Source organism: Microtus oregoni, unplaced genomic scaffold (genome assembly GCF_018167655.1).
Source record: "Microtus oregoni isolate MIOR12 unplaced genomic scaffold, Mior012 000006F_ref0000085, whole genome shotgun sequence".
In the NCBI taxonomy this organism is placed as follows: Eukaryota; Metazoa; Chordata; class Mammalia; order Rodentia; family Cricetidae; genus Microtus; species Microtus oregoni.
In genome coordinates this window covers 43,597,767-43,616,848 of record NW_024543065.1, presented here as the reverse complement: position 1 = coordinate 43,616,848, position 19,082 = coordinate 43,597,767, and the positions used below count along the sequence as shown (strand labels likewise).

The 19,082-nt window shown below is 48.9% G+C and overlaps 1 protein-coding gene across 2 annotated transcripts; it reads right to left on the bottom strand.

The window, feature by feature from the left end:
* Positions 1 to 140: 140 nt before the first annotated feature.
* U2af2 (U2 small nuclear RNA auxiliary factor 2) lies at positions 141 to 18,123 on the bottom strand. 2 transcript variants are annotated; one of them, XM_041654286.1, is made up of 12 exons: positions 17,950 to 18,123; positions 13,704 to 13,839; positions 12,935 to 12,979; positions 12,551 to 12,654; positions 12,054 to 12,205; positions 10,675 to 10,791; positions 9,708 to 9,846; positions 5,955 to 6,034; positions 5,758 to 5,880; positions 5,374 to 5,472; positions 4,889 to 5,137; positions 141 to 902 (listed from the first exon to the last, which is right to left on the bottom strand). In XM_041654286.1, exons 1-12 carry the CDS (start codon positions 17,996 to 17,998, stop codon positions 768 to 770), a joined length of 1,428 nt encoding a protein of 475 aa, XP_041510220.1. In that variant the 5' UTR covers positions 17,999 to 18,123; the 3' UTR covers positions 141 to 767. The 2 variants fall into 2 exon arrangements, with proteins under 2 accessions (XP_041510220.1, XP_041510221.1); XM_041654287.1 differs by having other exon boundaries at positions 5,386 to 5,472.
* Positions 18,124 to 19,082: the final 959 nt, after the last annotated feature.

Sequence of the window (19,082 nt, the reverse complement as noted above, 5' to 3'; positions counted from 1 at the left end):
ATCGCGCAAACCATTCAAGCTACCACCTGAGCCCTACATGATGGCTCACAAGAGGCCCTCAGGCCTGCCTCCCTCCCTGGGAGCCACCCTCCACAACCACGACCAAAGAGAAGAGCAGACACACTGGACACAGAAGGGGCTCCATAAAGTAAAATACAACAAAATGTTTAATGAGCAAATTCTTATTAGCAAATATGAAACTGCCACAGAGAGGAGGAGCGGGACAGAGATAACGGGTTGGGGGTCAGGAAAAGGCTAAAGAATCAACTACTTAAGAAACCAGGGTGGAGAACTGCAAGGACCAAAAGCCAGAGGACGGGAGCTGTGGTCCTGCAAAGGGAGAGGGCAGGGCACTGAGGGCCAGACAACAAAATTCAAAATAGTTTGGCCATAAAATATAAACACGCTATGTTCCTACCATGGGGAAAGGGCCGAGGAAAAGGGTGTAAGGGATAAGAAGAGGCTGTTTGGAACGGGGCTGTGGGGGTCCTACCCGCCCTGCTGTGCACACAGTCCCCATCCCTGCCCCTTCCCTCTGTGTCTGTGTGGGTGCATGTGTCTATGTGGGCCTGTGTGCACTTGCCCAGTCCCCTTCCTGCCCTAGCCCCCCCACCCCCCACCCCCCTAATTGCTGCCATTCCAGTTGCTGCCGGCTGTCATTCGGCTGTCACTCCTCTGCCCATCATCTTCAGAGGGGAGAAAGGAGGGGGGGACAGGTGGGGGTAAAGTCCCCAGCCAGCCCTGCCCCCACCCTCCCCCAGCCACCTCTACCAGAAGTCCCGGCGGTGGTAAGAGTCAGGGTCACAGTATTTTGTGACCACCACTCTGTTGGCGAACTTGCGGCCGGTTAGGCCCTGCATGGCTTTCTGGCAGTCAAACACAGAGGTGAACTCCACAAAGATCTGTAGGAACAAGAGGCAGATCTGTGAACAAGGCTGGCTCCCAGCAACTAGTCAGCATATTTAAATCCAGAATGAGCAGAAGAAATGAGACCATGCTCACCACAGACTGTGAAAAGACTTTCAGTTCAGTTTAAGGATGTTCATCCAAACATTCTCCAAAACCCAAGGCATCAAAGAACAGAGACATCACAGGAATGGAGAACAGGCAGACCTGAGTCACCTGAGTACAATGGGCAGGTGGCCAGAGGCAAGATCCCAGAGAAGAGGGGACACTTCTCTAGCAGACATTCCACAGCCATGCTCTCCCCAAAGACAGTGAATAAGGAAAGGTCAAAAATTAGGATTCAAGCCCATGAATTAAAGCACTTGAACCTTCATCTACTCAAGCCACTGATCTGGTACTACCTGCTTACAGAAAATGAATACAGTGAAGTACTCTACCGCCCTACTTCAACAAACAATCAGTTTGACTTTAATAGGAAGTGGGGTGGGGAGATGAGATAAAACTGATAGGACAAACTCGGTGGGGCCAAAAGCTTGCTATATATACACAACTCGACCAATTCTGAAAGGGCCTAACACCTCTCCTGAAAGCTGTCCCATGTTTGCACAAATACAAAAATAAGTGAGTTAAAAATCTGTTTAAGGCTGGAGAGATGGTTCAAGAGGTCCTGAGTTCAATTCCCAGCAACCACATGGTGGCTCACCAACCATCTATGAGATCTGATGTCCTCTTCTGACGTACAGGCAAACATGCAGACAGAACAGTGTATATATAATAAATAAATCTTTTAAAAATCTGTTTAAAAGAAGAAACAAACAAACAGCAACCAAATTTAGGGTTTGGACCTTATTGAAAGAAGACATTCTGGAGACAGAATAAAACCTGGGTAGATACTAAGAAATGAATGATGATTGTTTTGCAGTAGTAACAGCATTCTTCGGCCTTTTTTAGACAGGGTTCCTCTGTAGCTTTGGATCCTGTCCTGGAACTAGCTCTTGTAGACCAGGCTGGCCTCAAACTCAAGAGATCCACCTGCCTCTGCCTCCTGAGTGCTGTGATTAAAGGCACACACCACTACCACCTGGCTTGTTTATTTGTTTTAAACTAAAGTTATCTAGTTACAACACTGGTTCTCAACCAGGGACAGAACATGTCCCAAGATAAAAAGTAATGTCTGTTGTCACCAAGAGTGTGGCATCTACTGGTAGATGGCCAAACCCCAGAATACTTATCTATTCCACAATGTCAATAATTGAGAAATACAGTTAAATTTCTAAGATGAACTCTGAGACATGCTTTAAGTACTGTATAAGTCAGGTGGAAGGATACCCACTTGCAATCCCAGCACCAGGGAAGCTAAGGCAGGATAACAGGCCCAAGGCCAGCCTGGGCTATACAAGACCCCATCTCAAAGCAGAAACAAAACCACTCCCAACAATATTGGTAACTTAGAGCTAGGTGATAAATAACTATAAACATCCACATCAGTCTTAGATTTTTGTTTTTTTTTTTTATTTTACTGGTTTTTTGAGACAGGGTTTCTCTGTGTAATAGTCCTAAATGTTCTGGAACTCGCACTGTAGCCCAGGCTGGCCTCGAACTCTAGAGATACGCATGTCTCTGCCTACGGAGTATTGGGATTAAAGGCATGCGCCACCACCGAAAAGACCCATTAATAATAGAACAATGGATATGGTAACGTATGCTTCTAGTGCCAAAGCCTGAGAGTTCAAAGTCAGTCAGCTTAGGCAACATGGCAAAACCCTGTATCAAATGAAGGAAAAAAAAAGACAGCTGCTCAAGAAGCCAGTCTCTTCATTCACTCTTTCTCCTGTATTTACCAATCCCCACTTAAACCAGGCTTCCATCAGGTGCCAGACTAAATCGGACCAATAGTGGCATCACATCAAATAATGGCACCAAAGTAGGAAGGAGGCTTTTAGATACAGTCTTCTTTTTGACTCCTGTACCCCCACCTCAACCCCACACATCTCTGTTGCATTCCCAGGGTGCACTGGAAACCTGCTCAGCCCCCCCTTATAAATTCCCACACAAGCATTTCTATCCGTCCTCACCCTCTTGGAGTTTCCTTCTATCCAGCTAACTGCTTCCTAGCAGTCTCTATCAGGGTATCATCTAAGCAAACTCAAAGGTAGCTGGCCCAAACCTGGCTGTTGCCCTCCACCTCACTTGACACTCAGCTTCCTGGCTTTCTCCCTCTCCATCTCCACAAACCCATACCAATCATCAAGATATGGGCAGTTAAAGGATCAAGCCTCCCCAGCTCATCCATTGCTCTCATCACCTATTACAGCCAACAACACACCACTTATGGACACCAATGGTTTCAGAATGTCAGTGGGCAATTTCACCACTTCAAGTTTATGGAAGATACAAACAACTAAGTATCACTAGATGATATCACCTTACAGAATACTCAGTATGTCCTTGACAAAAACACATCACACAGGACCATACCTTTAAAGCAGATCACTATCTTTCTCTCAGGTTAATACAATAAATCCAATCACCTGACTCATGCCTCCCATACATTTATCAAGTTACCCAGCATCCTTCCCATTAGCTTTTCTCTCTCCTTAAAAGCCCTACTCTTCTAGAAGCCTGAGGCTTCTTCAGCAAGTTTGTAAGGCCCTCCCTAGTCCTTCCTGCAAAGTTGGTCTTTTCTCTCATAAAACCCTCCTCATGCTCCTTTTGACTATACCAAGGTTGAGCATCCTGTCCTCTCACTCATTCACACATCTGCCATACAGCAATCAGCTCCACAGGGACACAGCAAATCCCTACTTTAGTCTGGCAGTGCTAATGTGTGCCTTTAATCCCAGCACTTGGGAGGCAGAGTCAAGTGGACTTTTGAGTTCAAGGCCAGCAGCGGTCTAGAGCAAGTTCCAGGACGGTTATGGGTACATAGAAACCCTGTCTGGGGTGGGAGCTCTCCTACTTTGAATATACCCTACCAACCACACACATGCACAGCAATCATATCTGAGGTCTCTGCTTTCTGTCCCTCCACCTAGGACAGACTGCCTGGCAAGATAACTTCATCTCACTGAAACTTACACTACTTCCTACCTATCTAAAACCAGAACGTAGGTCTGTGGATATGACTCAGTAGTAAAGCACTTATTTGCCTAGCTAGTATGTGAGTGGTCCTGGACCCCATCTCCAGCACCAGAAAGAAAATAATAAAGGAAATCAGGCAACTTTGGTTCCCACCCTTCCTGTTACTGCCTGGCAAAACAGTGTCCCCAGCTGTTTGTGGAGAAACATAGTAGAGTAAGAATGCCTTCAACCCTCAGCAGCACCTTCCAAAGTGGACATGTAGAGTTTACATAAACATAACACAATGCACAGGGGATAAGGCCTCTGAAATCAAGATTACAGGCATGTGATGCCTAGCTGTGTGGCTTGTCACTTCTGTGCCACGTCCTATGAAGAGGTTCAGGAGCCAATGAGAATAACAGACGCAGCTTCAAGGAGTACCTGGTACATGAGACACATGACTGTATGTGGTAGTCCCTTTCTCTTCAGCTACTTGCAAAAGTATCCCACAAGGGGGCTGGAGAGATGGCTCAGAGGTTAAGAGCACTGACTGCTTTCCAGAGGTCCTGAGTTCAATTCCCAGCAACCACATGGTGGCTCACAACCATCTGTAATGAGATCTGGTGCCCTCTTCTGGTCTGCAGCATATATGTAGGGAAAATGCTGTATACATAATTAATAAATAAAAATCTTTAAAAAAGAAAAACCAAAAGGGGAAAAAAAAGTATCCCACAAGGAACAGTAAAAATAGATTTTGAACTAAGTTACATTAACATAGACACCAAATTCTCGCCTATAGGCCCTAAGTTTCCAGAAGGCCTTGCACTCACTCTCCTGCATCACCCCTGGCCAGAGCTAGACGGATGCTGAGGGATGAAGAGGGTGCTAAGGGTGGTACACAAAACAAAGAGAGCACCCTGACCTTTCCACAGCCAGGCACCTCGACGCCATCCACGGGCCGGGGAATCTCAATGGACTTGACCAGCCCATACTTGCTGCACTCGTCTCGCACATCCTCCACAATCTCCTCGTACTCCTCATCGTCCAACAGCTCTTCAGGCAGCACCATGTTCATGAGGCACAGGACCTCAGTCGGGTGACCGCCCATCTGCACCTGAGAGCTCATCAGGCCGGGCACTTGAAGGGTTACAGGTGTCTGATTGATGGTACTCTATGGGTCAGGGAAAACAGAGATGTCACAAAATGGCTCAGACTAGCCTCCCACCATTCAAGCCTGTGCCTCTCACATCCAACTAAGGGGAACCATTCCTTTACTAAGACACTTATGAACCCATTGCCCAACTGCCCAAATCCCCTCCCATGAAAACTGGGGCAGAACTTAAGACAACCTTCCCATCCAACCCTTCCCACCCCCAGGGTCCCTCTAGCCAATGGAAGATGACGTGCCGGGAGGCTCACCAGCGTGGCATTCTTGGCTCCCACACTCGCCCTCTGGACAAGCAGCTTCTTGTCCCCTAGCTGCATCCCATTCAGCCCCGCAATGGCCTATGATCAGAGGACGAAGGGTGGAAGGGGTGCGGGAGAGGCACAGGTCAGGAACCAGGGAACCCAGCACTTCCCCCAAAGAACCAGGCATTGGTGGGGAAAGAATGGAAGGCAAAGGGCATTTAGTTTGGAAGGAGGCAAAACCAAGGGAAAAGGAATGAGCCCCCACAAGGCCTTGCTTCAGGCTAACCACCTCCCACCCTAGCCTAAGGAGGAGACCTAGGCTTGGAAACAGCAAAGTCAAGAAGGGCAAATGGAGCAAGCAGCTAGGCACCCAGAGCTCACCTGATCTGTGACGTTGATGTCCACGTACTCACAGAAGGCATAGCCCTTGGAGAGCCCTGTGGCACTATCCTTGACCAAGTTGAAGGCCTTCAGAGGCCCAAAGGATGTCAGCAATTCTTTCACCTGCAAGAGGCCAACAATCCATCAAGGTTTGGTCAGGCTGAGATGGGTGGCTAGCAAGGGGGCAGAGGATTTACCTGGTCATCATTCAGGTAGTTGGGCAAGCCCCCGATGAACAGTTTGTGGGCAGAGTCTGGAACTACAGTGGACACAACACCTAAAAACAAAATGTATATAAAGACTTCAATTCCAATACAGTCATTTCCCAACATGCAAGGAGAAAGCTGGAAGTGGTGACATACATGCTTGTCTATAAGCACTTGGAAGGCTAAGGCAGGAAGGAAGCCATCTCAAAAAAAAAATCTGAGTCCCTTTCCAAGTCCCATCCTACCTGAGATACCTAATAGAGGTGGGAGGAAGCCACAGTATACACACTTCCTACACACACCCCTATATTCTGACAAATACATGAGCATAGAACAGCAACACCTGAACATAAAAGATCCCCTAATATCTGACAAACACCCAGAGACATCTCATTCAGTGAGGAGTGGCCTGTTACTGAGGTAGTGTGACAAGGAGCTGGAAGGCTGCTGAGAATCTCAGTGTTTGCGGCCACATCAGTGATGACTAGAGGGAATTTTGCTTGCTTTCTCTACTCAACTCTGGACCCATGTGGATAAGTGTTGGCCAGACAGTTCACCATGCAAGCTTCACCAATATTATCACTTAAGACATCATCCGGCCCTGCACCAATCCAGCCTGACTCCTCAGAGCTCAAAAGTCTCGCTACATAGTCTCCTTTTCCAGCTGGCCCCCATACTAAGTGTGGCGGTCCCTCCTAATCTATAAGAGCATGAGGTAAGATATTCAAGGCTACCCTAGAACCTCAGCCACTGTGTCCTACCCATCTTCCAGGCTATCACTGGCCCTACTATAACTCTTTAGTCCCAGAAAACTGCAGACATCAATCCAAATACTTCTAACCACCAGAGCCGTACCCCAGTAGTAGAGTCATATAGACCACAAAAGACCTAGTTCAAGGGCACCGTGACAAGCAGAAGCATTGAGAGCCCGGTCATATTCAGTGCTGCCATAGGCCAGGAACAACTACTTTAAAAATCTACCATCTGGGACTGGAGAGATGGGTCAACAGTTAAGAACGCTTGTTGCCCTTGCAATGGACCTGGGTTCAGCTCCCCAATACCCATGTTATGGCTCACAACCATCCTTAACTCCAGTTCCAGGAATCCAACTATCTCTTCTGACGTCCTTGGACACCAGGCATGCATATGGTACACAGGCACGTATGCAGGCAAAAACACTCATACACATAAAATGAAATTAGAAAAAAATCTACTTCAGTAGGTGTAAATATTTCCAGCTATAATACAAAAAGAGAAGTCCTAGAAGTAGGAAAAGGTGACTTCTAGAGCCCAACTCAACAGTGCCTTTCAAAGGCAGCTCGGCAGGCTTGGTTCCCTCACACACACAAGTGAGCAGTAAGGCAGGTTACAGCAGCAGCTGGACCAAGTCCAATCAATCTGGTAATCACTGTGCCGTATCTCAGAAGCAGCCCAAGGTAGGACCCAAACAAGGTACCCTGTGTTCAATTCTACACCTGCAGAAATAGGAAGAACACCACACTACACAGCACACATAAACAGCATTCTAAGCCACTTAACCCCTAATCCAAAGGACACAAGGTGCCAACACTGGTGATCAAGAAGAGCTTCACTTCTGTGGAAATGCAGCCAGGCTTCCACTCCAGGTTATAGCAATCTAGTTAACAGCGCACACACTCTCACTAGGGGGTGAAGTCAGCCTTCCAATTTACACACTGTTTTTTAATCAATGATCAAGATGTTTATTAGATTTCATCAAATATTTTCCTCTTTAGTCTATGTAGTAACATTTGTTCTCCTTTGAAGTTCAGAAGATAGAGGACGTTAAAGGCAGAATTCCACTTGCTGCTGCCTTCTCCAGAGTGGTAATGATGTGCCAAATAACAGGCACAGCTAGCTGGAAAGCCAAGCCTCTTCAGGTAGGCACATCCCAAAGAGAAAGACTCATCTTCCTATTGCTTAATCATTGTGAAAGAGGCTTGCCACTTAGCAGTGTGACCCAAAGCAACTGTGCCTGCATCTACATGTTTCAGCAGAAAGGTTAACATGGAGAATACAGAGAAAAGCTGAGCAGAGACTCCAGGGCCAACCTGTGCAGCCCAGGATACCTATGAATTTTACAACCATGAACAAAAAAAAAAGATAAGCATAATTCCTAGCTTTCCTCCTCCACCTTCTACAGATGATGCCATGTCAAACTATGACTAACACTCAACAGGGAAGGTGTTGTATGGCACATGCTTGTGATCCCAACACTGGAGGACAAGGAGTCAATTTGGGAAACAAGTCTGGGATACCCAGTTAGACCATATACAGAAAACTCTATAGCCAGGCCTCCTGGTACAAGACTATAATCGCAACTACACAGGAGGCCGATGCAGAAGAGCCAATAGTTCAAGCTCTCCCTGGGCAACTCAAAAACCCTGCCTCAAAATACTAGGAAAAGGTTGAGGATAACTCATCCAGTTGGCAGACTACTTATTTAACATATGCTGACAGAAGGCTAACAGAAGATCCAGAGACAGCCAGCACCTGCATACTACACAGTAAAACCAGCAAGTGGATGCCTATGTAATTAAAGGCCAATCCAAAGAGTGAATTTAGTGGCAAGAGGTAGAAACAAGATGTTGTATAGCTTCATCTGAGAGATATGCCACAGTCGTTGAGAAAGCTGAACCTAGTGACACAGACCAATTACTCAGGCAGCTAGGGGTAGGAAGCTCCCAAACTCCAGGCCTGTCTAGGCAAACTTAGTGAGACCCTGTCTCAAGAAAAAAACTTGAAGGGGGTAAAGGATTCAGGTCAGAGAGAATGCTTCCCAATCAAGCACAAGACCTTGGGTTCAATCCCCAGGACCACAGTGAATCTTCAAGCAGTACACCGAGGAGCATGTTTGTTAGTTTTAGACCTAGGTATAGAAAGAGGGGCAAGTCCTCCACTGACAGGAACACTTCCCTGCCCTAAAGTGAAGGGGAGACTTGGCCTTGATGGGCATCCTCCAATTCTGAGCATCAAACAGCAAGACCCCACATTCTAAAAGTTCCAATCAGTCTCCGTCCTGGGCATCACTTACTTAGCTAGAACCCCAACACTATAACTGATTCCTGCAGTCTAGCAGAGCAAACGGCCTACATCTCTCTTCTTATATCCCATCTAGTCTGCCAAATGCTAGCTCAGCAAACTACAGCCTGCAGGATGACATACACATAGAGCCTTTTAAACTTTGAAAGATTAATGCAGAATGTTCAAAATCTATTTTTTCAATGACCTACTTTTCTATGACCCTATCTGTAGGTTTCAAACCGAAGATCTATTGTGACCTACTATAAGAGGTGATAGTAAACACAACTACAGGAAACAGCCCAGAGCACATGCCAGACAGAGACATGGAGTCAGTAAGCACTGACATACTAGGTCTAAACACCAGGACTGTGCAGAGGTCTGTTAATATGTACCTGTAGATACAGACATACACACCAAGCCCTGAAATTCCAGGACCAAGGAACCAAGGCAGGAACAGACTGCAAGCACCACACATTCCAACACCTCTGGTCTGTACTTGGCTGATATTTACAAACTGTGCATTCTCAGATCACAGCTCATCACCTCAGAGTCCCAGAACACCTGCTAAGCTGGAAGACTACCCATAGGGTCCAAAGTACACACGACAATCTCCTGAGCAACCCTAGCTATAGGCTAAAGAGAGGAATCTAAGTTCAGGGAATAGTGAGCCCACCCCACCACCATCAACAAATTCCCACTCACCAGGCACATAAACAGAGGGGTTCTCTGACATGCCAGGCAGTGGCTGATAGTCATGAGGCCTTCGAATCTTCAATGACTGGCCCTGGAAGATGATGCCATCAAAGGCCATGGCCTGGGTCGTTTCATCCACTGAGCGGAACTGAAGGAAAAAGAACGGTAGAATTAAGGGGTAGGCAGGGACTAGATTAAACTACTCCCCAACCCCCAACACTGTAACTTTCCTCCCACTTGTTTAAACAAGTATCATGTACCAAATCCTGGACTGGCCAATGGAAGAACAGCCACAAGATTGTCCCTAAAAGCTCATATTCTAGAAAGCAAATATCTTGGCATCCAACAGATATGAAAGCAAGCACACAATCATAAGCTCTGACAGACAAAGCTAGAAAGACACCAACTGCTGAAAGAAGTCAGCATTAGGACATTCAGTCAACTGAGTTAGTGGCAATGACAGCCCAGGCTTTCTGATGAAATGACATTTAAGCTGAAGTCTCCAACAGTTCAAATAAAGCAGATTCTGATGGGCAAGTGCAGACTGAGAAGGAGCCCTCAAACACCTCAGCAGATTAGATCACTTCAGCACATCCACTGTTTCCTGGGTATGGCCCAAGAGTTGAAAGCTAGGTCTTTAGAGACAGTAAGAGAGTAACTGCTTTGAAATGAGACTTATAAACATCTGGAGTAAACTGCTTCAACCTAAGTCCAAAACAGAAAAAGATGTGCTCTGCAGTGTCAATGTAGCCTAAGCAGAGTGGACTGAGCCAAAACAGTCTACAGAAACCAACAAAGCAAGCAGAACCCAAAAAGGCCTCCCAGGCAAGAGAGAAGATAGAAGGTATGCGGCAGGATGGGGACTGCAGAGCTTCTACAGCAACCAAATGCAAACTGGGATGCAGAGAAGAAAGCAGTCAGAGTGGGCAGTACAGACAAGCCCCACTATCCCTTACTCCATCACTGGAAAGCTCACCTCCAAAAAGGCAAAATTCTTGTCTTGATTAATCTGCACAGCCAAGACTGGGTTGCCAGGGGCCTGAGTCAATCCCCCCAAGCGCATCTGGGCGTTGAAGAAGTCCATCATAGCTTCCTGCAGAGGGAATAGGAGACAGGGGAGGGCGGGGAGGGAGGTGGAGAGAGGAGGGGAAGGGTGAGAGAGGGAGACACAGAGGGGTTTGGGGGTAAGGGGAGAGGAATGAGGGGAGGGAGAAGGGGGAGGGAAAGGGACAGTGGAATATGGGTCAGGGGTATAGAGGTCAATAGTAGGAACAAATGCAGGAGGAAAATGAGAAAACAGAGAGGAAGCAATACCAAAGGACAGGAGACAGAAGCAAACGGGCCAGACAGGACAGGCATGAGTGGATGAGCCATGGAGTCCAAAAAATTAGGAGGAAAGTTATTCAAGAAAAGATGGAAAGAACACATGACAGCAAGAGAAAGAAATACATGAGGATGACACAAGGAAGAAACATCAGGTGCAGACAAGGCAGGGGAAGGCAGGAGAACCAACAGGCAAGAAGAGAAAGACAGACAAGCATATGGACAGGAAGGGAGCCCAGAGAAAGGCAGAGCAAGGAGCAGAGTGCAGGGGTGGGGAGGAATGGAGGAGCAGGGGAGGAAGGGGTGGGGCGGGAGGGGAGGAGAAAAGAGTGATGTGGAGGGATCTGGCCCTGGAGTCCGGGGGCTGGTTTATCAAATGTAGCAAAGTGCAGGTTGAGAAAGTCAGAATGGACCTTACTTGCCTTCGACGATGGTAGCAAACTTTTTGTTGCTACGAGGGATCTCAGCCCCACAATATTTCACTTTAAAGAGAAATGGAAACAACTCTTTGATCTCGGGATTCTCAGGGGTGCCACGGGAAGGGGTGGGGGAGAGGGATGGGGGAGAGGAGCGGTGGGGAAGGTGGGGGAGGTCAGGGCTATCAAAAATAAAAGAACAGCGACCATGGGAGGGATGTGGGGGGAAAGGATGTGGATAGACGGCAGAAAAGGAGAGCATGTCAGAAAAACTGCAGGGACGTGCGTCTGTGTGTATGTGTGTCGAGTCTCCCTCTCTGTCTCTCTCCAACACGTAGGTATAATATGTAGGTAGGTACGTTATGTGTGTGTTTGATCCCTGGGTTGTGGGAGGAGGTTGGGGAAAGGGAGACGGGAGAGGGGGAAGAGGAGGGAGGGAGGGGCCACCCCCAGCCCGGCCCCTGGCTGGCTCAACTCCATCCGTCCGTCTGGGAGGGGGCCGGGGGGTCTTGCAGGAACAGAGTCTGACCCGTGCAGGTTGGGGAAAGGGAATGGAGGGAGGGTGGAACAGGGTAGGGGAACAGGGGAGAGGGCAGGGGCAGGAAGAGGGCAGTACCTCAGTGATGCCAAATGGGATGTTGCCCACGTAGAGGCGTCTGGCCTGTCTGGTCATCTGGCTCCCAACAACAGGCACGGGCGTTGGGGTCACAGCCAGACCATCAGGAGTCATAGTGGGGAGAAGGGCAGTGGCTGGAATCTGACCCGCAGCTTCAGGATGGGTGTAAACAGTAAAACCCCATTAGAGCAGCCCTAAAACCAGGATCACTCAGCATACACTGACCCCACCCACCCACTCTCTAACCCACTTCATTGAGAAGCTCTTCAATCAGTCAACCCAAGTCAGCAGCAGGGCCCAAGATAAGAAGTCTGGTTTCCTAAGGGCCTGGTTGGTAAAGAAGACTTAATTCCCTCTTCCATCATGGCTACCCTGAGCAGGTGCCAGAAGCCCTTGGGTAAGCTCCTTCAGTCTCACCAATGCACACATACAACCTGTGGAAGAGATGTCCCAATTTTAACCTCTACAACAGCCCATGGAGGAGGGGAGGAACCTACCTTGCATGGCCTTGTACTGCATTGGGGTGATGTGCTCAAAGCCAGGTGGTGGCACGTCCCAGTATTTACGCACCTTCTTCTTCTTCTCATGGCGAGGGGAACGACTGGGGAAGGGGGAAGGGAAAGTGGGGCAGGGTAACCTCAGTCTGACCAACACTGGGTCTGCAAGACCCTGCCAGGAGCACCCCCCAGCCCTCCACACCCTCCCACACAAGCTCCACTCTCTCCAAGAGGGAGAGCTGGGCCTGGGCCTAGGGAGGGACACTGGCAGATGAAGACTCTTCCCCAGTGCTCGGGCCAGGGTGGGATACAAGGCAGGCAAGATGCACAGGTGAGGAAGAAGGGAGTGGACATGGGGTAGAAGGGGCAGGAAGAGAAGCTCACATCAATCCACCGTGCTCCTCTTTAGCGCCTCTGGTCAAAGGTTTGCTGGGGGGTGGGAGGGAAAGGTATGGGGAGGAGTGACCGGGGACCTTTGTCTTCCCCACAAAATACACCCCGCCCAATGTCACTGAATCCCAGGACTGAGGCAGGACCGAGGAGAGCAAGTAGCATGCAGGCCTCCTCAGCCCTGCCAACCACCCCCCAATCCTACTACTCCCAGCAAAGAGTAAGTAAGGAGAAGTAGCAAGAAGAAACTAGGCCATTTTATGGAGAAACTAAGATGAGGAAGGAGACTCTTTAGATATCCCACACTTCCTTACCTAAGAGGAACAGAGAGAATGAGGGGAACCCAGAAGGCAAGATGAGACTGAATAACTAGACCAACAACCCTGAGCTGGAAATTAAAGCCCAGGCCTCAGATACTGTCCTACTCCAGAACTCCTAGGAAGTGGAGGAAACAGGACAAGTGCTCTCCAAGACAGCCCCAAATAGAACCAGAGCAAGAAAATACAATTGTGCCCTCAAAGACAAGACAAGAACAGTATTTGGGAGAGAGAAAAAGAGAGAGAGAGAGACCCAAAACTGTTCCCTGTCCCCAGGAACTATTGGCCCCAGCAACCCACTGGTACTGCCAAAAGAGAAACTGGGGGAAAAAAAACAGAAATAGGAAAAACCAAGTTCAAGGCAGACCAAACAGCACCCATACAGAGAACAGTCATGTAAACCCAGGCTTATAGGAGCCCAGCCAGAGATCCCAAAGTTCTAGTACCTTCGCCTTCGTCTGTCTCGGGAGGCACTGCGCTGGTCCCGGTTACGCCGATCTCGGCTCCGGCTCCTGCGCTTCCGGTCCCGGCTTCTGGAGCGGCTGTGGCTACGCTTCCGATGGCGGTTCTCCTTGTCCCGTTCTGGACAAGTGTGAGAAGAGATGGGATGAATGAGGAGAATGTGCAGGCCCAGCCCACCCTGCGTGCTGGTGACTATGCCAGGACCCGGGAGCCCCCGCCCCCAGGGAAGGGATTTAATGGAGGGAGACAACAGGTTTCCTGGGTCCACACCTGAGTCCCAAAGGACTCTGAAGGGACCAAGGGGACAGAGCCTGGAAATGCCCCCGGGGTGTAAGATACCTGAAGATGCTCAAGAGGAGCTGAGGAGCCAGAGAAGACAGAGGAGGCTGGCTCCTGGTCCCCCTCGAGGGCTGAGGGGCCTGACCCCAGGGTCGTCCCTGAGAGGGGCAGGGCTAGAGGCTGGGGAATCAAGAGACCCAATGATGTTTTCCTGAAGAAACTCAGCAACCCCTCAGGAAAATCCTCTGCAACCAGCTGGCACCCACAGTCCCACCATCAGGCCCAAGGGTCAGGTGCCAGGCAGGATCTAGTAACCCTAAGAAGTGAGGAAACTCAACTCCATCCCTTCCCAACCAGATGAATAATACAAGAGTAAGCACCCTCTGAAAAGGGCCTTCTTTCTGAGTGTACAGAAAGTAAGGAAAAGATGCCCCTCCAGTACTTCAACTGGTGGTCTGCAGCAGCCTCATCCAAACTTGAAGCCCAAACCACCAGACCCTCCCTGCTTCAAGCCAAAGGAAGGATGGGCTAGATAAGGACTCGTGTCTTCCCTAATATCTATTCTGCTTCCTTAGCCTCTTGGCCTCAGAGACCTTGGATATTAACAGAACACAGTACTGCAAGAAAAACTACAGAACCTTAAGAGGGCAAAGGCAGACAGATGGATCTCTGCAACTTCAAGGTCAGCCTGATAGAGTTCCAGGCCTACTAGACCTACAAAAAACACTACTATATAGCCCCAATTCTAGAGATTGTCCCCTCAAGGTAGAAGCTAGACCAATCACCTCAATGTATTTCCTAAATTTCAAGGTACCACTGACTTCAACCATCAAGCCTACACACCCACTCACACAAACACACAGAGAGCCAGGAGTAATGAGGCACATTTATATTTCCAGCATATGGAAGGCTGAGACAGAAAGAGAAAAAGAATTGGAGGCTAGTAAGTTAAGGGAGACCCTGTCTCAAAACCAAACATACTTGAAAACTGTAACAGGTGTATCCTTAAAGTACTGACTTCTAGCAGCAGGAAAAAGCAATGAAAAGGACATCAAAGTACATTTTTAACTCACCACACAGTTGCATTATGCATTTTTCTGATGCAATAAGCAGGAAAATTTGAAATCAAATATTTTAACTCCAAAGCTACTAATACTGAGGAAAGCACCCAGGAAAGAAAACATAACCAATCTTGAGATGCTTCTAACAGAATCTACAGACGGAAGAATACCTTTATTTGCATTTAATTATCACTATTGCTTTGGAAAAAGTATGTCAGAATAAAGATTTGACGACTTGCTCAAAGCCCAACAGCTAGGAAACTGTGACGCCCAAACTCAATTGTAATGCCAGTAAATTAGGCACCAGGCAGTATTCTTGAGGACCAGGCAGAACCGAGAGTTCTCCAGAATCTGAGTACAACTACCAATGACAAATGATTTTATTATTTGCATTCACACGTGCAAAGACTAAAACAACAATCAAGAATTAGAGGCCCCGGGCAGTGGTGGCATATGCCTTTAATCCCAGCACATGGGGGGCAGAGGCAGGCAAATCTCTGTAGACCAGCCTGGTCTACAAGAGCTAGTTCTCCAGGACTGGCCCCAAAGCTACAGAGAAACTCTGTCTCAAAAAGCCAATAAATCCCAACTATCTTTCCTACTGCTAAGCCTCAAACACAAGAACTCCAGAGAGGAAGTAGTGACAACATTGGGTACCTGGGACAGGGAAACTGGACTTAGGTAACTGGAAAGGGGCTGAGGCTGAGAAACATAGGAAGGCTAGGTAAGAGACAAATACACACAAGCAGGGTGACAAGGTGGTAGAACTTTCTTCCAGCATTCCAGAAAGGCAAGAACCTTCCACATAATGAAGCTGGACAGCTAAGAAAATGGAACTTCATTTGCTCAAAATGCTATACTACAGTTGTCTTATGTACACAGCTCCACCAACCAACCCTTAAGTGCCTGTTCTCAGGCCCTGTTTCCAACACCAACAGGGACATTCTGGAATACAACCCATCCAACCACAGCCTCTAAAACCAGCTAAAGCAACTCCACTTGGAGCACAGTGGAACCGGCTTTGCAATCAGAGCTCTAAATAAAAGTAGGAACTATCTTTAACATCCAGGTCTCCCTTCCTTGAATGAAGGTCACATCTACAGCACTCAAGAGGTATTATGGGAGGAACAATGGGCGTCCACCTTCCCCACCATTCCCTCTCTCCTACACCAGCCTACCTTTCTTCACAATAGCAAAGACAGCTAATTAAACAGTGTATGCGTAATCCAAGCCACATACTACATATACACATTGCTCACTTCATCTCAGCTCTAGCTTTCAACTAAAATAATGCCTAGAGCCTTCTTTTTTAAGAGAAAAATAAAAACTTTATAAGCCTCAACTTCCTGCCCAAACAAGAAATTATTTTGTCCTCAGAAGTCTGTTACAAATGACTCACTTAGGAAACTATTGAGAGCTAGGCCGCAGTAGCACAGCCTACTGAGAGAGTTCAAGGACAGCCAGGACTACTCAGAGAAGCCTTGCAGGGGGGGGGGGGGGGGGGATTTGTTCTTAGCAAATTGCCCTGCCTTTACACTTGGTAAGTTCTGAGTTTAATTACAACTGTAACCAACGTGTACCACCATTACTAATCTCAAAACCAGTAAGCAGTGACTGCAAACAGGTGAGATACAAAGGTATTAGAACATCATCCCGACCAACAGCAATGCAGGTATTTGAACTCAGGCACACTCCTAAGCTGTACACTTACTCAAAGAAAACACACCACGGCACTCAGGAAAATTACTTCCTCCACATGCAATGTTTCAGGTACTCTCCTCTCAATTCTAGCACAATTCAAAGACTTCTGACTGTCTCATCCTGTCTGCGAACTCCAACCAGGAACACGAGACAGCTTAAGCCCCGATCCTCAAGAAACTCAAGCCCTTCTTCAGTCTCAAACCAAAATGGGAAAAGGTTGTAGGGATGTCTTCCAACTCATCTCTTTCCTCGGAATCCCTAAACTCAGCATCGACATCGCCTGCCTTTCTTTCTAGTCCGAATTCCTAGTATAGGACCCTACCACCTTTGAGTAGCTGCCTCCACTAACACATTAAGGCCAATGAGCCAGCTCCCTTTTTCCCTTTGTGTTGACTATTTTATCCCCACAGTGAGCCTGGGTCTAAGTGCACGAGTCTGGAATCATACAGGACTTTGGGGTTGTCTAAAATCAGGTATATGGAAGACACAGAAATTGTCGGCCGCCAAAAACCCCAAGGCATACATGATTTATGTATGTAAGGGGCACAAAGAATGCAGAGGCTTCCCCCTTTGGCGGGCAAACAGGTGTAGGACACATTTATACCTAAAGGGCCGTGTACCGGCTGGGAAAGAAATACTCTGGAGGAAGGGTTCTGGAGACATCGAAAAAATATGAACAGGCAAGTAACCTGCAAGCACCGGGAGATTGCAGCGCCAGTCCACGTGAAGGAAAGAAGGGGGGGTTGACCACCGCCATTTTGGAAACAAAGGGGGCGTGGAGAAAGGAAAAGTACGCCCGACCGGAAGCGGAAGTGCAAAGGTAGCAAGAGGAAAAAGACTGGATTAGGAGACCTAATTTTATCTCTTTCTCAAATAAATGAGAAAATTTTAAAGATTAAAAAAAACCTCACATAGAAAAATCCGGCGCGCTCTCAACGCGCCAACGCGACGCAACGCGCCTTCTCAGCTGGGACCACGTGGGCGCGGGATATTGCTGCGCGCACGCGCCCTAAGCCGCGGCCCCTTCCCTCGGCTCGGAGAAGGGGAGGTCACGTGAGCGAGGCGCGCGCGGCACGGACGGAGGGGGGGTGTTGGAGAATCATGCGGCCCCAGGGAGGGAACAAGAGGGAGAAATGGCGAGGGGCACGGAACGAAGCAAGACGCCACCCCACAGCCCCGGGACCCTCACCTTGTTTATTCTCGTTGAGCTGCCGCTCGAACTCGTCGAAGTCCGACATGCTTACGCGGCCGCGTAGGGCCCTGTGCAGCTCTCGCCTCGCCTTGCCGCCCGCCCGCTCCGGCTACTTCCGCCGCTGGCTTCGGCTACTTCCGGCCCCCGCCGGCACTCAGTCGTCTACCTAATCAAGCCCCCAAGCCCCGCCCCACCCTGACTCCACCCCCTCGTCCCGCCCGCCCCACCCTCCCCCCGCGAACTGCCCCGAGCCGGGCTCCGAAGCCAGTCGGCTATTCTCGGACTGTAGACGAGAAGTCTGCAGGAGGCGACTGCTACCCTCGAAACCACCCAATGCGAGAATTTTGCAGGCTGCCCAAGTTTCGGTAACTTTTCAGAGACAAGCGTCTCAACGTCCGGAGGATTCCGTGGGTCCTCGCGTTCCCCTACGCCAGCACCCTGTAAAGGTCCGGGTTTTTCCTACAACTCAAACCGTCTCAGTCTCTCGCTTCCTCGAGACTCGTCCCACCCCTCGCTGGCACTGTCCAAGCAGTCGGTCACTTCCAACAATCCTAACCGTCCAGACCTTCGGCTCTTTCCGAAGGTTTCCAGCGCTCGCTCACGACCCCTCAAGAGATTAAGCCCGAATCTAATCTTCGGCTCTTTCCGGAGGTTTCACTGGGTCACTCCGCCCCTTCCGGAGAATTTCGTTCCCTTCCGCCACTGCTTCGGGAAAGCCTCATGAGCAAGAGAAAACTTCGGCTTTTTCCGCCGTTGCTTCGGCTTCTTTCGGCTTCAAGAGCAAAAAAGGGAGGGAGTACAGATAAGAGGTGGGTCGGAGAGCTACAGAAGAGGGGGCGGGTCTCACTCTTGGCACCTGACTCTTGGTGAGGGGGATGGAAGAATGGCCGACCTCGTGGAAGGCCAGACAAGGTGTGCAGAACAATAGCAGTCAGTGGGGCAAAAGCTGCTCGAGGCCCCTGCGGAGGTTTTTTGCGCGTCTTGGGGCGCCTGCGCATGGTGATTTAGGAGGCGATCAGAGTGGTTTGTGCGCCTGCGTAGCGGTCAGTCTGAGGCACGTTTTCTCAGGGCTCGGGAAGATCCGCCAGTCTAAATCCACATTGCGCGTGCGCGGCGACTTCCCCTCCCCT

Excerpts from the sequence above, each read along its gene's own strand:
- U2af2 (XM_041654286.1), bottom strand. The coding sequence starts at position 17,998 with ATGTCGGACTTCGACGAGTTCGAGCGGCAGCTCAACGAGAATAAACAA. Across the intron at positions 12,980-13,703 it reads CGAGACAGACGAAGGCGAAG|CAAACCTTTGACCAGAGGCG; the intron begins GTACTAGAACTT and ends CCCACCCCCCAG. Across the intron at positions 9,847-10,674 it reads AGAATTTTGCCTTTTTGGAG|TTCCGCTCAGTGGATGAAAC; the intron begins GTGAGCTTTCCA and ends TTTTTCCTTCAG.